Source organism: Carassius carassius, chromosome 6 (genome assembly GCF_963082965.1).
Source record: "Carassius carassius chromosome 6, fCarCar2.1, whole genome shotgun sequence".
NCBI lineage: Eukaryota > Metazoa > Chordata > Actinopteri > Cypriniformes > Cyprinidae > Carassius > Carassius carassius.
Genome location: NC_081760.1, coordinates 22,603,854 through 22,617,368, shown reverse-complemented (window position 1 = coordinate 22,617,368; position 13,515 = coordinate 22,603,854). Strand labels below are relative to the sequence as shown.

Here is a 13,515-nt window from a genome sequence, read left to right as displayed (position 1 = left end):
TATTTGGCAAATAAGTAGGGATGTAACGATTAACTGCAAGTCGGTTGAAAATCGATTCAAATATGTGATGATTCAAATCGGTTGATGTGATAAACAAATTGTGATTCATCTAGGTGTAGAAGTTTATATGAATGCATGTCTGAGGGGAACTTATTGTCTTTAGAAAAGTTTAGATGGTATTTTTTTCTTTTCATCTTGCCTCTGTATAATGCATATTAAAGTTCGTAAGTGCAGCGTGGCTTTGTTTACAGCGGAAACCAAGGAAATGCTTTAAGCGCCACGTGCTGGCAGAGAGTGAATCTGCGGCTCATTCAGCTCGTCTGCTGTTTCATGCAGATATTTTTACGTATAGTTTCCCAAAAATGAAGTCAAACCATTTTTGCCTCAAAATTTTGAAAAGATACAATCTAATTTAAATTAAAAACTGCTCATGTTGCATGTATGCAGCATCTTTGTTTGGATCATGATTAGAATGCAGTGTTTGCCTAATTTTAAATGGAAAAAGCACAGACAAAGACTTATTTATATGAAGAGATTTATGATATGTGTGTTTGGCTTGTTTTAAAATTCAATTTAGTTTTGTTATTTACATTTGTTATTCTATTTAAATTGTGTAATTTAGCAGATGCTTTTATCCAAAGTGACTTACAAACGAGGACAATAGAAGCAATCAAAACCAACAAAAGCGCAATAATATGCAAGTGCTATATTAGTATATTATTATAGCTATATTTCAATTCCACAAAGAAATGTACAGAATTTTGTCCAAGCAATAATAAAAGGACACATTTAATTAATAATTTGTCATTTTGTTTAAATAAATAAATATATTGTGAATCGAATCATGAATTGAGTGAATCATTACATCCCTACAATTAAGTAAATAAATATAAAATATATTTTACAATAACCATCTGAATGTACATTGTCATTTATCTCTTATGTGCCCATAGTTTTTGGCTTATTTGTGGTGATATCTCCCCTTGGTTTTTAAAAACTTGTTTGTTGATTATTTTAAGCTACAACTCAACAAGACACGTGTTAAATGATCAGGCTCAAATGAAACTACATAGAAATAAAGCTTTTTTTTAATCCACTAAATTACATATTTGTCTTTTTCAGATCCCTGGGGTTAGTGTACCTGCGTCTGAGTCCGAACCAGAGGCCAAAAAACCCAAGGTTGACTGCGGACACTTGGACACCAAGACCCAACTTTAATACTCACTTTAAAAGCAAAAATTAAAGGAAAAGCCTTTCGGTTCATCTACCGAAAGTAGGGTAACAGGAGTAAATGCAGAAGTGGAAAAAATGTACATGAAAGGAGTATTTTTTTTTTTAATCAGTGTACAGTACTGTTTTTGCTTTTATCTAGATTTGAACTTGCTAATGCAGCATTTTTTTTTTGTCTAAGACAAACTGTGGAATTATTATAAATTGAATTTGAGCTATAATGTTCTTTCACCCTAAAAATCTGAGACTTATTGAAAAGAGAACGTATTAAAAAGGATTTTAATGACTAAAAAAAAAAAAAAAAAAAGAATTTCTATTTTTCAGTTACATGTTTTGTCCAGTGAATACAACCATTTGAAATGGTCTGTCACAGAGATGAGTGTTATATTTAAGCAAACCAACTTCTGTTGTATTCAGGGTTGCCACACTTTCTGATCAATTAATTTCTGTGACTTAAAACAAAAATGCCAAACCCCAACATTTAACTCTGAGGTTGAAACTTATGTGATTTTAACTTCATTGATAAGAACAAATGTTCAAAAAATTTGTCTGAAAACTATTTCTAATACAATCCACGTGGACACATTATGGAGTTCAATGGATTATCACAAGCTTTTAAGAGAATCAGAGCCACTGGCAATTTGTGTAGAATCAGATTTGATTGTATAGAAAAACTTGATACAGCCAATAATATATATTACATGCATAGATAAATAACCTGAGCATTTGAATATAGAACAGAATAAGTCAAATACATGACTTTTTTATTTAATTTGAACCTTTTTAGGCCTGGAAATCAAAAAATTCTCAGATTTTCCATGACAACAGAACCATAAATATTGTCGCATGAATAGCATTCCAAAAAAAAAAAAAAAACACTTTTATGCAAACCTGTGCTAAATGTATCAATTTTGCTCCCTTTAAGAACTGTAAAGCACATAAGCTGTGAGTACATTAAATGGATTGGACTAGTTTAGATCAGCTGTGTACAGAAACAATGGTATATTCCACTGTGATGCCTTTGGCTTAGAGATTGATATTAGATAACAACAAAAATTAAGTCTGATGTCATTGTAAGAAGAAATTCCAAGCAGATAAAGGACACCACTTTAATCCAGACATTTTATTACAATTCAGATACACGTTGCCATAATATGTCTGCATTGTGGTATCTCCATAGGTTTGTTAGTGATTAATTAATTCATAAATTTTAAGACTTAAAAAAAGGCCCTATAAAAACAGCTAGAGGAAATGGTTACGTACCTGCCACCCTCTTTTAAGTAATTGGAAAGCAACATTTCACAATCAGTTAAACCTATACATAATCTTCAATCTAAATCAAGTTTCTCAGTCCCAAAGTCATTTAATTTTTGGAGCAAGAATAAATAATACTGTAGATTAATCAGTACAAAAACTTTTTCACGAGGCTCAGACAGTAAAACCAACCCACAGTATTCAGCAATTCATATGAGCACCATCCAGCTTGATGTGAAAATGTGCCCTGCGTCTCCTCCACATCTTTGGGGGTAAGAGTGTTTAAAGTGCCTGTTCTGTCTTTTGTTCTCAGTGCGGTAGGATGAGCAACTACAGAACAAAACATTTCTTAGTGTGGTTATGCACAGTGCATACTATCAAGTACAAACTATAATGAAGTGAATACTTTGAGTGTGCAAAACTAAAAAACTAATGCCACAATACAGCTGAATGAGGTATTAAAATGTGAGTTGGTTACAGAGTGACTGATGGGTTTTTTATTCGTTGTAGTGTGTGTGTGTATGTGTGTGTGAGAGAGAGAGAGAGAGAGAGAGAGAGAGAGAGAGAGAGACGCTATACCTTTGGTTTAGTGTATCTAGTGAAAGGTACACCCTCTTCAGCAGTGTGTGTGTCCAGCATGTCTTTACTCTGGCTTTCTGAACTGAGGGTGTCCATTAGGCTGGTAGTGCACACCGAGTGAGTGTTATAACCGCTATCCACCTGCAGAGGACACGAGGGACAGCTCAAATCCGTCATTCACAATTCCAACATAAACGCTTGCAAAATGTATAAAGCATAAACCTAAAGTTACAGTAACAATTTAGTAATTACATTTTACTCATTAAATAGTGCTACTTAAAAAAAAATGCATGTAAATAAAAGGTTTTGAAATGTATACTTTATCTACAGCAAACTTTAAACATTTTAAGTATGTCCTTTAGAAATAAGCAAATAATTGTCATTAAATACATTTAATAATAATGATAATACATTGTATACAGAGAGAGAGAGATCAATCTTAAAGTTTGTGCTTTAGAAATAAGCATACATTTTTATAATTATATAATATTAAATATTAATATTTGAAAATAATGATGATGATAATAATAATACTGAATAAATACAGTATGTATATATATATATATATATATATAAAATATACACACACACACAGAGAGAGGAGATTATACTTAAAAAATTTTACATTAAGTTTGTTTTAAAAATATTTAAAGATTTTCACTAGTCAAAAAATAGAAATACAAAATAGAACTCAAGTTCTTGTTGCTAAAGCGATTCAGTAAACCAGCAGCTGCCAACAGCAAGTTTCGCAGTGGTTTTATGTCAGCTACACCTGCTGGAAAGACTCTTCATCTAGTTGTGTAATGTTTAGACTTTAGAGGCTACTTATAGCGATTTTCCATTGCGTTTTTTCATTCCGCGTCGCCCCATCAAGCTCTCGCTGGATTACGAGAGGAATGTCTGTGCTTCCTCAACAGACAATGAAACAGCCATTTTTGGGTTGTTAAAAAAGGTGCGTTCAATCCTTCGCTGGCTGTGCAGATTTAAATCTAGCGGTTCTGTTGTGTTTGTGTTGCAAATTTAATGACTCAGTTAGTGAAGATTCTCTCCGGCCACGTCACGTTTTGGTAATGGTATGGTTCACTTGGAACCTCAACGGAGGTGGTACTACAAAAAATGTACCAGGTACTGTACCCAGTGGAAAACCCCCCAAAAGTGAACCGTACCATGCAGTGGAAAAGCACCACTGGACGCATACTAACCTGCATGCTAATGTCGTAGGGTGTAATGCTTCCTTCCGCTAGCAGGGATACAAACATGTGTGTACTCTCAGCGTCAGGCACACTGCCTGTTCGAGAGCTGGACAGTCTAACTGGTGACGACGCAGTATCCTCTTCAGGAACCCAACCACAGGATTCTTCTCTGCTCCTGCTGATGACCTCATCCTCATTTTCCCTTATGTCAGTCTCATTATTTCCTCCAGTGTCCTTCATGAACTGCTCGTCTTGATCCATCTGCTCAGAGACAGCCACGGAGGCCTCTGACTCACTTCCCCCAGATTGGTGTCCTTCTCTCGGAGCATGAGGTCCTGTTGAGTTAGCGTCCAGGTCCATGGTAGGTAAAGGTTCATTGGGATGGAAGTTCTCCTTGTCCTGGAGGATAGGGGACAGGTGAGTAGGAGAGGCCCACATGCAGGCTCTGTCTCTAGGTCGGGACTGAAAGGGGGAGCAGCTTCGAATAGGGGAACAACCCTCCACCAATGGGCTTTCTCCACATTGGTTCAGGTCCATGTCTGAGCTGCCCATGGGATTGCCATCGGGGGACAGAAACGACAGCCTTTTCCTCTCACCTATAAAGACAAAGTTGTATAGCACTTCACATATACTTATCCAAGGTTTCCCCAAGCGGGGACTGTGAGTTGGTGAAAAGCTAATTATTAATTATTGCAAATAATTAATACAAAAATGACAAGTGCCACTTCAAGTAAAATGTTATGTCTAAGGGATTCAGCTGACAAAAAAGGTTTGGGAACCTCTGTATTTGCATATATACTCATGCATACAACAATAAATAAAATACAAATAAAAAAAAAACACCTGTCACCATCTCAGATTTTCTAACCTGATCCAGGCGTCACAGAATGCTGAAGTCTGATGGGTGACAGAATAGGAGACTTGAAAGCAGGCGATGATCTCTCTGAAAACATGGGACTTGCGACACTGCCCAGACTGTGTGCTCGACACTGGCCTTGGATGGGACTGGATGAAAACTGGCCCTGAGGATTATGGATAAAACATAGTATTAAATTTGAAAGATCTCAGATATCAAGTACCCTCGATCCATGTTATTGGTCCACCAGAGTGTGGTTTCACCCTTATAGTTTCATCATCTATGATCTGGTACGTACAGACAAGGGCGTCCCAGTTGGAATGCCACACTGAAGTGGAGAGACGATAACAGAAGACATCATCTCTCGACTGCTGGGAGGGACGCTGTGGGAATATCTGTCTGGGCTGGAAGGGGTAGAGGACTCCGAGCCACTGTCATGGCCATCAAGAAACAGCTTCCGGCGCAATGAAGAGGAGCTGAGGCTCTCCTGCACCTGCTCGGTTAACTCTTCTGTCCTGTAGTAATCACCTGGTACAACAGAAAGGAAATTCTCAAGTTAATCTGAATATGTACCCTACCAAAGAAAAGCATGCTAATATTTGCCACGTTTAAATCATCAATAGACGAGATCTGACACTCTAAAATTTAAGAAGATGAATCAAGTTATTTGAATTCTGACTGTAAACAACCTTTTTGTATTTGACCTAATATTGTACTCCGTCAAACTCACTCTCAGGATTTTGTGGAGGGCATCTAGTTATGGATTTCAGTAGTCATGGAATAAAAAAAGCTTGTAGACATGTTTTAATATGAATTAAACCATGTGAGATTTTCACTATTTACTTATAAATCAAATTATTGTCATTACGAATTCCCCTGATATGAGTTCTCAAAAGGACTAATATTTGATCTCAGGTCATAAACTATGCATACACAGTATTAAAAAGAAAAAAAAAAGAAAAATTAAAATGATTAAAATAGTTTTAGTAGAGATATAGAATGTCACACTATGGAAGTGTTTTTTAAAAGGCTTTTCTGCTCATCAAGGCTGCATTTTACAGTAAAAACATTAATACTACGAAACATTATTACAATTTAACTTTTCTTTCTATGCAAAAACTATTTTAAAATGTAATTTATTCCTCTGATGCAAAGCTGAATTTTCAGCAGTCATTATTCCAGTCTTCAATGTCACATGATCCTTCAGAAATCATTCTTGCAGCTCAGTAAACATTTCTAATTATCAGTGTTGAAAACAGTTGTGTCGCTTTAAATTTGTTGTTTTTTGAATATTAAAATGGTCAAAAGAACACCATTTATTTAAAATAGAAGTCTTTTGTAACATTAAAAATGTCTTTACCGTTTGATCAGCTTAAATGCAGCAGTGAAAAAAATTATAAAATCTATTTCCCCAAAAAATTTAAATATTACTGAAACCATACTTTTGAACGGTAGTGTATTCTAAATAATGTTTTCCTTCATTTTGAAATTAAGTAATAATTAATTAAAAAAGGTTACCCAGAACTTTTTCAAGATTGAAGTCCAAAGGTAGAGAGAGGACCGTCTGACAGATTGCTAACACACAGAAAAGCAAAGGCACGTTATTCCAAATAATTTACAGTGTGATCATTTATGATTTTTGTCTCAGAGCTGCTTAACAAACCATTTATTTTCTTTGAAGACTGAAGCTCCTCTGTGACCAGTGGGGACAAAGGACCTAAAATGAGACAGTTTAACTTAATATCTAAGAACTACTTTGGATGTAATCAAGTGGCATGAAAACATCTCTCTCTCTCTCTCTCTCTCTCTCTCTTTTGTGTCATGACTTACTTTTCTGATGTGGCATTTTTACAGATTGTTTAGCTGCCGGTGGCCCCCATGGAGAGGGAACAATTGCACCTTTAGTGAAAAACTGTAAAAACGAAAATAGCTGAATGACGCATCTTTCTCTTAAGTAAAAATAAAATGCTTTCATGGAGAGTCACTGTTTCGTTTATGGGGATGTAAAGCAGTTTTACCTGTTCAATTGCGTGCTGCCGTTTTTCCTCAATCTCAGCATCTGCCCTTGATGTGTTAAAACACAGCCGAGTAAATATCATGAGAATATGAACAGATATTTCATACTGACATCGTTGTAAAGCACTACATATAAACATCCTAACAGCAATAACAGTTACCTGGCTTGGCTCAGAAACACAGCCTGGCGGTGAATGTCTTCTGCGTCTATTTCCACAGGAAGTAAATTTGCCATTTCATCAATGGACCATTTGAACTTGGCTGGTGTCTACAACAAACAATACAAGAAGAAATGAGGTTTCTCTCGGTTTTCATGATTCCCCCTCGCACGCAGAGTCACGCACTCACCGCGGAGGAGCTCGAGGAGCTCGTGAACACGGACGGGCTGGGCACCAGGGGCTCGTGCAGACGGTGGTAGTCGTTTGGGCTCTCAAACGGGTTCAGGATAGCGGGTCTTCCGGGAGTCGCGGGTGTTATGTGAATCTCTGCTATGTCTCCCATCTTAAAACCGGCGTCCAGTAGAGCTTTAATAAGAATGGAGATGAGTGAAAGACTGGAGATCCTTCAGAGCATCAACAAACTAGAGCGGTAAACTTTCTGTTTGGTTATATATCACTGCATCTCATTAGTAATGATCAAACGATTCCTGATAGTATATTTTCTGCCTTTGTTAGTCTGTAGTCTTTACGGGTGTTTAAAAAGACACAAACGGGTGATAAATGTTCTTAATCAATAACGTTAACTTATTTACAACGCATCGAAACTTAAACCAGCACAACAGTGATCTCTGAATGGCTCTAACGTCTGATTTAATTTTCGCTCAAGAGGTGCTAGCCAATCACAGTTCAGCAGAACCTGCGAAACAACCAATCAGTGGACGAGAACGAGCGACCTGCCGTCTCGACGTAACTTCCTTTCACACGTCCAAAACAAAACTTTATTGACAGGATTACCACAACAGAAAGCGCGAGGTGTGAACAAAACTCATTTTAGATTATATTATACTGTTTAATGCAAAAATTGTGACTTCGCCCGGTTTTTAATTCGCAAATAGTTGAAAGACACCAGGGACTATCAGAAACTGTCAGGGTTGTCTGAGTGAATCATTAAATTAATAACTAATAGCTTTAGCACGATAGCATCATGGCCAGTCCCGCGAGCGCAAACATGAACGCTGTCCGGGAGACTATGGATGGTAAGAGTTAAATATTTAGAACAAAGAAATACTCTTTAAAATGTTGTTTCCAAACATATCGGTTCGTCAGTGAACGAATCCTTGACGATTTGAAAGTAACGTAGCTTAAAATGAATGTGATTTCGGTCGGTATTTATACTTTTAACGGTAAGTTACTGGTTTACACATCACATTCATTCTCATAAATCACATTTCCAGTTCTCCTGGAGATGTCAAGGCTGTTGAATACGGGATTGGACATGGAGTCTCTGTCGATATGTGTCCGTCTCTGTGAGCAGGGGATCAACCCCGAAGCCCTGTCATCAGTCATCAAAGAGCTCAGAAGAGCCTCGGACTCATTCAAGGTCAGTGACACAGTCGTGTTTCAGTCTCTCTCCGCTCATTGGTTTTATCCACTCTCCCTGATTTTGGATTGATACCAAATCACAAATAGCCTGTTAATAATCTTGTGTCAGTGACCTGGGAAATTAGGTTATGTCTGACTAGTCAGCATTTTAAAGTGCTAATTTCTGAAATGCTCCACTCCTGATCATGCAGCTCACATATTGGTCATTCAGTATGTTTTACTGTTGGAGCATCTGGGAGTTTCTGTAAAAATGCTCTCTATGGAAGCAAGGTATGTTTTTGCTTGATAAGGAAAAAAAACTATTCAATTTCTGCCAGTGGAATAATTTTAACCAACTACTCTATTTTTATGTAAGCCGGAAATATTAGGCTAGATGGGCATATTTCCACTTTTCAACATTTGTTTGTTGTCACTACTGAACTCTTTAAAAGAAAGTGTTAAGTTTATAGGCCTTAAAATATACCATTTAACACTTTTAAATTTTTTTTTATTTCATTTCATTAACTTCCATCTTTGTTTGATCTTTTAGGCTTCTGAAAACAGCATTAGTCAAGGATGACCAGTCTAAATTTCATCTATGACCGAGTCATCCCTGTTTGAGAAGAAAGAAAACTGCACAATGCATTGTATATAAACTTGTACATATGATTAATGTGTTAGGTTGATTTGCCTTGTGTTTGACCTACTTTCATGTGCCTCAGTCTGTAGAGTAGGACTGTTGTGTGCTCTTTTAATTTTTTTTTATTTAAATGTTGTGTATACTAATAATGATAATTCATTGCAATGCTAAAAGCAAAAATATGTCCTCAAAATAGATATTACCATGTGGACCATTTTTTGCCTCAGATTAAAATATAAATCTAAAATATATTTTCTTTATCCTAACTGTGCTCTTTTTATCTATGTGTCTGTGTCTAATCCATAGACTGTATAAAAACATGGACGTAGTGTCCGTGACATCACCCGTAGACTCCTGAAGTGTGGTTTTTGAAGCCTAAAGTGTGTAGAACGGGCCGTCGCCATCTTGGCAGCGCGTCACCGCGCGGCTCTCCCGGACAATCAAAAATGGGCAAAAAGGCGGGAGCCAGGGCCGTGCACAGAATTTTTGAGGGGCATGTGCTGAAAATGAAAAAGGGCACCCCCCTCCCTTTTTTTTTTTTATCAAGATTATTTAGTAATCTGGAGGTAATTCCCCCGCACCGGTCTCCATCACATTCCCTTGATCTACACTAGCAGTTCCATACTGGCTTTCTTCTCTTGCATCTCCTTCTGGTAACTCTCCTGCAGAGGCTCCTGTATCTTGTTCACCAGCAATTTCTTGTACATCATCTATCGCTTCTCTCTCTACATCTGAATTACCTTCCTTTTCTTCTTCCCTGCTACAAACTGGCCTAATCCATGAAGTAAGTGAGCTGCTACCCTTGGCTGCCTGCTGTCGCTCCCTCTCCTTCTTTTTCTTATTTCTCTCTTTATGGGGCATTGCACTGCAACCACCAAGTAATCAAAATTTATGTAAGTGCAAAAAAAGTTTTTTTGTCAGTATTATTTGTAGGGTCCTGTGTTTGTGAATTGCTCTTGTGTACTTCCTCTTTTTTTTAATTGCATTTATAGAGAAAAAAAAAACACTTGACTCATACATAAATGTGTTAACCAAAATAATACAAATTAGCTTATAAAACCAAACAGAAACCAAAATCTTTTTTTATTGAACTTTATGCACTTTTTTTATGAACTTTGCAAAGAAAAAAAACATATATATTCTCTTTTTTAGCTATTCTGTTTGGTTTTATAAGCTAATTTGTATTATTTGGTTAACATGATTATGAATGACATTGAGAAGAGGTGAAGGTGAGCAATGAGTCAAGTATTTTTGACAAACTTTTTTGAAATATAATTTAAGTAATTATGTCCAACTCAATTCTAGATTATAAGAAACTATAGCCATACCGTTACTATAACATATCCAACATGTATCCGCCTACCTGGCAAAAATTTGATACTGTGGTGGACCAGGGATGTTGGTCTCTTGAAGGTCTCTTATTCACTACACTTTCCCTAAAATAAGCCAGCAATGAAAAAATAAATAAAAATAGCGTGAAAAGTACAGTTGCAGTGAAAAGCATTTCTGAAGGATCACGTGATACTGAAGAGTAATGATGCTGAAAATTCAGCTTTGATCACAAAAATAAATTACATTTTAAAATATATTCAAATAGAAAACAGTTATTTAAAATTGTAAAAATATTACACAATATTACTGTTTTTGCTGTAATTTGGATCAAATAAATGAAGCCTTGGAATGAATCATGAATTACATTTTGCATGATAAAATATAAAGATTTCACAGTGATCTTCTGTAATTTTTTTTAGTTACTACTACATTACTGTAGTAAAACCATGTTTACTACATTTTATACATGTGAGGACGAGGGGAGAGTATACCATAACATGATTAGCCTAAATGTTAATAAATTAAGTGTATCAGCAATCATAAATCAAAGAGAAAAATTTCTTAGAAATATGTTATAGGTGACGTGGATCACTCGTCGCTTTGTGTAAGTTCCAGTACGAAACAGCGCGGGGGCGCACCTGTTATGATTTTCCGATGGTAAAAACAAATTATATGTTGTTGTATTACCTATCAATATATAGTTTTTGACCAGCGAATGTGTGCAAATGTGAATTTTTTTTGGTCCGTCATTAGTTGCCGGCATCACATTACATTTTCATCTACAGGTTACAAACTAGTTTTTGTAGCTAAATAGACGGAGCGCTCAGTTTTTCCTGTGGTAAAATGCATTTGGCTAAAATCGCATTTTATAAAATATGAAATGCTACTGTAGGCACAGGCTATTTAAGTGTTGGCTATGTATTGGCTATGACTAGATGGCAAATGCTAGCCCTCTCTCAGGCGACGTCCCACATGTCTCAGTCAGTGATCAGTCAGACATCAAATAAATAAAATATGAGCCTTTATAGACATAGTGTTTAGTAGTACTTATTCAAACAACAAGATATTTATTTACCCTTCACAATACTTTGTTCAGCTCAGCTGTTGTGTACTGTGCGGCTGCTGTGGAACTTCTGTTGATTCAATGAATATAGAGGGGGCGGAGTTATCAGCTTACTGACAGCTTGAGGATCGAATAAGATTTACACAAGCTCGTTTTAAGAACTTTTATTTGCTAAATATTTGTAAAACAGACAGACAGACATGAAGGGTGACCAATAGCATTGATAAAAAATAAAAATAAAAAAAAACACCAAAAAAAAGGGCACTTCGGAGTGTAAGGGCAAAAGGGGCATGTGCTCTGCACAGGTTGAACCCTACCTGTGCACGTGCCTGGCGGGAGCTACTTGCTGAAGCCACGCCCACATAGCGCGACGGCAGTGTCAGCAGCGGCAATCCACCTGTCACTCAAGTGGCCACGCCCTTAATTATGCAGAACTTTAAGTCTTAATATAATTTAAACGGATGAGTTATAAAAAAATTTACCCCCCTCACAGTTGTCATGAAGGGCAAAATAAGCTATTTAGACCAAAATAATTTTTTGCACCAGGCTGTAAACGTTTTTTTTTTTATGCGGTAAAGTTGGGCATTTTAACATGGGGAGTCTATGGGAATGACTCCCTTTTGCAGCCAGCCTCAAGCGGCCAGTTGATGAATTGCAGTTTTAGTCACTTCCTTATTGGCCTCACGAGAGAGAGCGGGAGGTTGGGGCTCGGTCTAATCACTAAAAAGCATTTGATCTGGTCTTCCATGTGCGTTTATATTTTTAACCACGTGATGGCGACAGCAGTGCATTTCTAGCTAGTTCACTAATTACTTATGCTTTGTATTCTGTCGTAACATTGTAATTTCAGTATTTTAGGATTAATCTATTTCTTTTAAACATTTATGATAAAAGTCATGGCCAGGACTCTTTCCAACAGCTCATCCTTATTTTTTATTTATTTTTTCAGAGCAACAAGTTAATTCAAATAGAAGTTCAGTTAGACATCAGGCCTGTTCTTCAACTCATAGGTGCTTTTTTTGAACCTCAAACATCAGTCCTTGGAAATGTGGTAAAATTAAAAGCACTGTGTATCTTAAATCAGCCCAAAAGGCAGTATACCTATTGTAATCTTCATTAACACCCATCCGTGCTGAGAGGGAGAGGTGGCTGTGTCCTTGGATCCAGCAGACGGAGGCATAATGTTTCACTCCTGCAGCGAGAACTCATTTATGTGTCTGCTCTTATTGCTAAATATTAACCCTGAGTCCAGTTGTTTCTCAAGGAGAGGTTTTAAGCAGAATGTGCTCTAGTTTAAAGAAATAGTTAACCCAAAAATGAAACGAAATGCACATTGACAGTGAATGGGTGCCATCAGAATGAGCATCCAAACAGCTGAAAAAACATCCCAGTAATCTACACGACTAGTCCATCAATTAACCTCTTGTGAAAGTGAAAAGCTGTATTTTTGAAGAAACAAATCCACCATTAAGACCTTTTACCACTTTGTCACTTCTAACTTAAAATGTGAGTCCTCTATCCATAATATTGCTTTCTCCCATAAAAAAATAAAAAAAAAGCGAAATTTCTCAAAATCCGTTTCCAAACTCGTCTTGGATGGCCTGGGGGTGTGTACATTTTCAGCAGGTTTTCATTTTTGGGTAACCTATTCCTTTACTGTAATTCCTTTGATTAATTTGCATCCATGCACTTGAATGAGAGAAGTTAAGGATAGCCATAATCAGTGGATTCAAACATAACGGTTCTATTTTATTTGATTTTGTGGAAGAAACACCCTCTGTTTCGAGTATGGGTCAGGGGTGCACCATCTTCAGGTCTCCACTGACTCTTAA

General features: G+C 36.8%; 2 protein-coding genes across 2 annotated transcripts; one reads left to right on the top strand and one right to left on the bottom strand.

The window, feature by feature from the left end:
- Positions 1 to 2,334: 2,334 nt before the first annotated feature.
- LOC132142503 (protein aurora borealis-like) lies at positions 2,335 to 7,914 on the bottom strand. The gene is made up of 11 exons (XM_059552418.1): positions 7,477 to 7,914; positions 7,290 to 7,396; positions 7,131 to 7,176; positions 6,943 to 7,024; positions 6,776 to 6,829; positions 6,631 to 6,687; positions 5,411 to 5,640; positions 5,125 to 5,278; positions 4,266 to 4,852; positions 3,064 to 3,204; positions 2,335 to 2,814 (listed from the first exon to the last, which is right to left on the bottom strand). The coding sequence occupies exons 1-11, from the start codon at positions 7,627 to 7,629 to the stop codon at positions 2,794 to 2,796; spliced, it is 1,632 nt and encodes a 543-aa protein (XP_059408401.1). The 5' UTR covers positions 7,630 to 7,914; the 3' UTR covers positions 2,335 to 2,793.
- A 166-nt stretch (positions 7,915 to 8,080) lies between these two features.
- On the top strand, positions 8,081 to 9,317 carry LOC132142504 (mitotic-spindle organizing protein 1). Its single transcript, XM_059552419.1, has 3 exons — positions 8,081 to 8,323; positions 8,522 to 8,667; positions 9,199 to 9,317. The coding sequence occupies exons 1-3, from the start codon at positions 8,272 to 8,274 to the stop codon at positions 9,226 to 9,228; spliced, it is 228 nt and encodes a 75-aa protein (XP_059408402.1). The 5' UTR covers positions 8,081 to 8,271; the 3' UTR covers positions 9,229 to 9,317.
- The last annotated feature ends 4,198 nt before the right edge of the window (positions 9,318 to 13,515 follow it).

Excerpts from the sequence above, each read along its gene's own strand:
- LOC132142503 (XM_059552418.1), bottom strand. The coding sequence starts at position 7,629 with ATGGGAGACATAGCAGAGATTCACATAACACCCGCGACTCCCGGAAGA. Across the intron at positions 7,397-7,476 it reads GCTCCTCGAGCTCCTCCGCG|ACACCAGCCAAGTTCAAATG; the intron begins GTGAGTGCGTGA and ends TGTTTGTTGTAG. Across the intron at positions 6,688-6,775 it reads GTCTTCAAAGAAAATAAATG|CAATCTGTCAGACGGTCCTC; the intron begins GTTTGTTAAGCA and ends TCTGTGTGTTAG.
- LOC132142504 (XM_059552419.1), top strand. The coding sequence starts at position 8,272 with ATGGCCAGTCCCGCGAGCGCAAACATGAACGCTGTCCGGGAGACTATG. Across the intron at positions 8,324-8,521 it reads TGTCCGGGAGACTATGGATG|TTCTCCTGGAGATGTCAAGG; the intron begins GTAAGAGTTAAA and ends TCACATTTCCAG. Across the intron at positions 8,668-9,198 it reads GAGCCTCGGACTCATTCAAG|GCTTCTGAAAACAGCATTAG; the intron begins GTCAGTGACACA and ends TTGATCTTTTAG.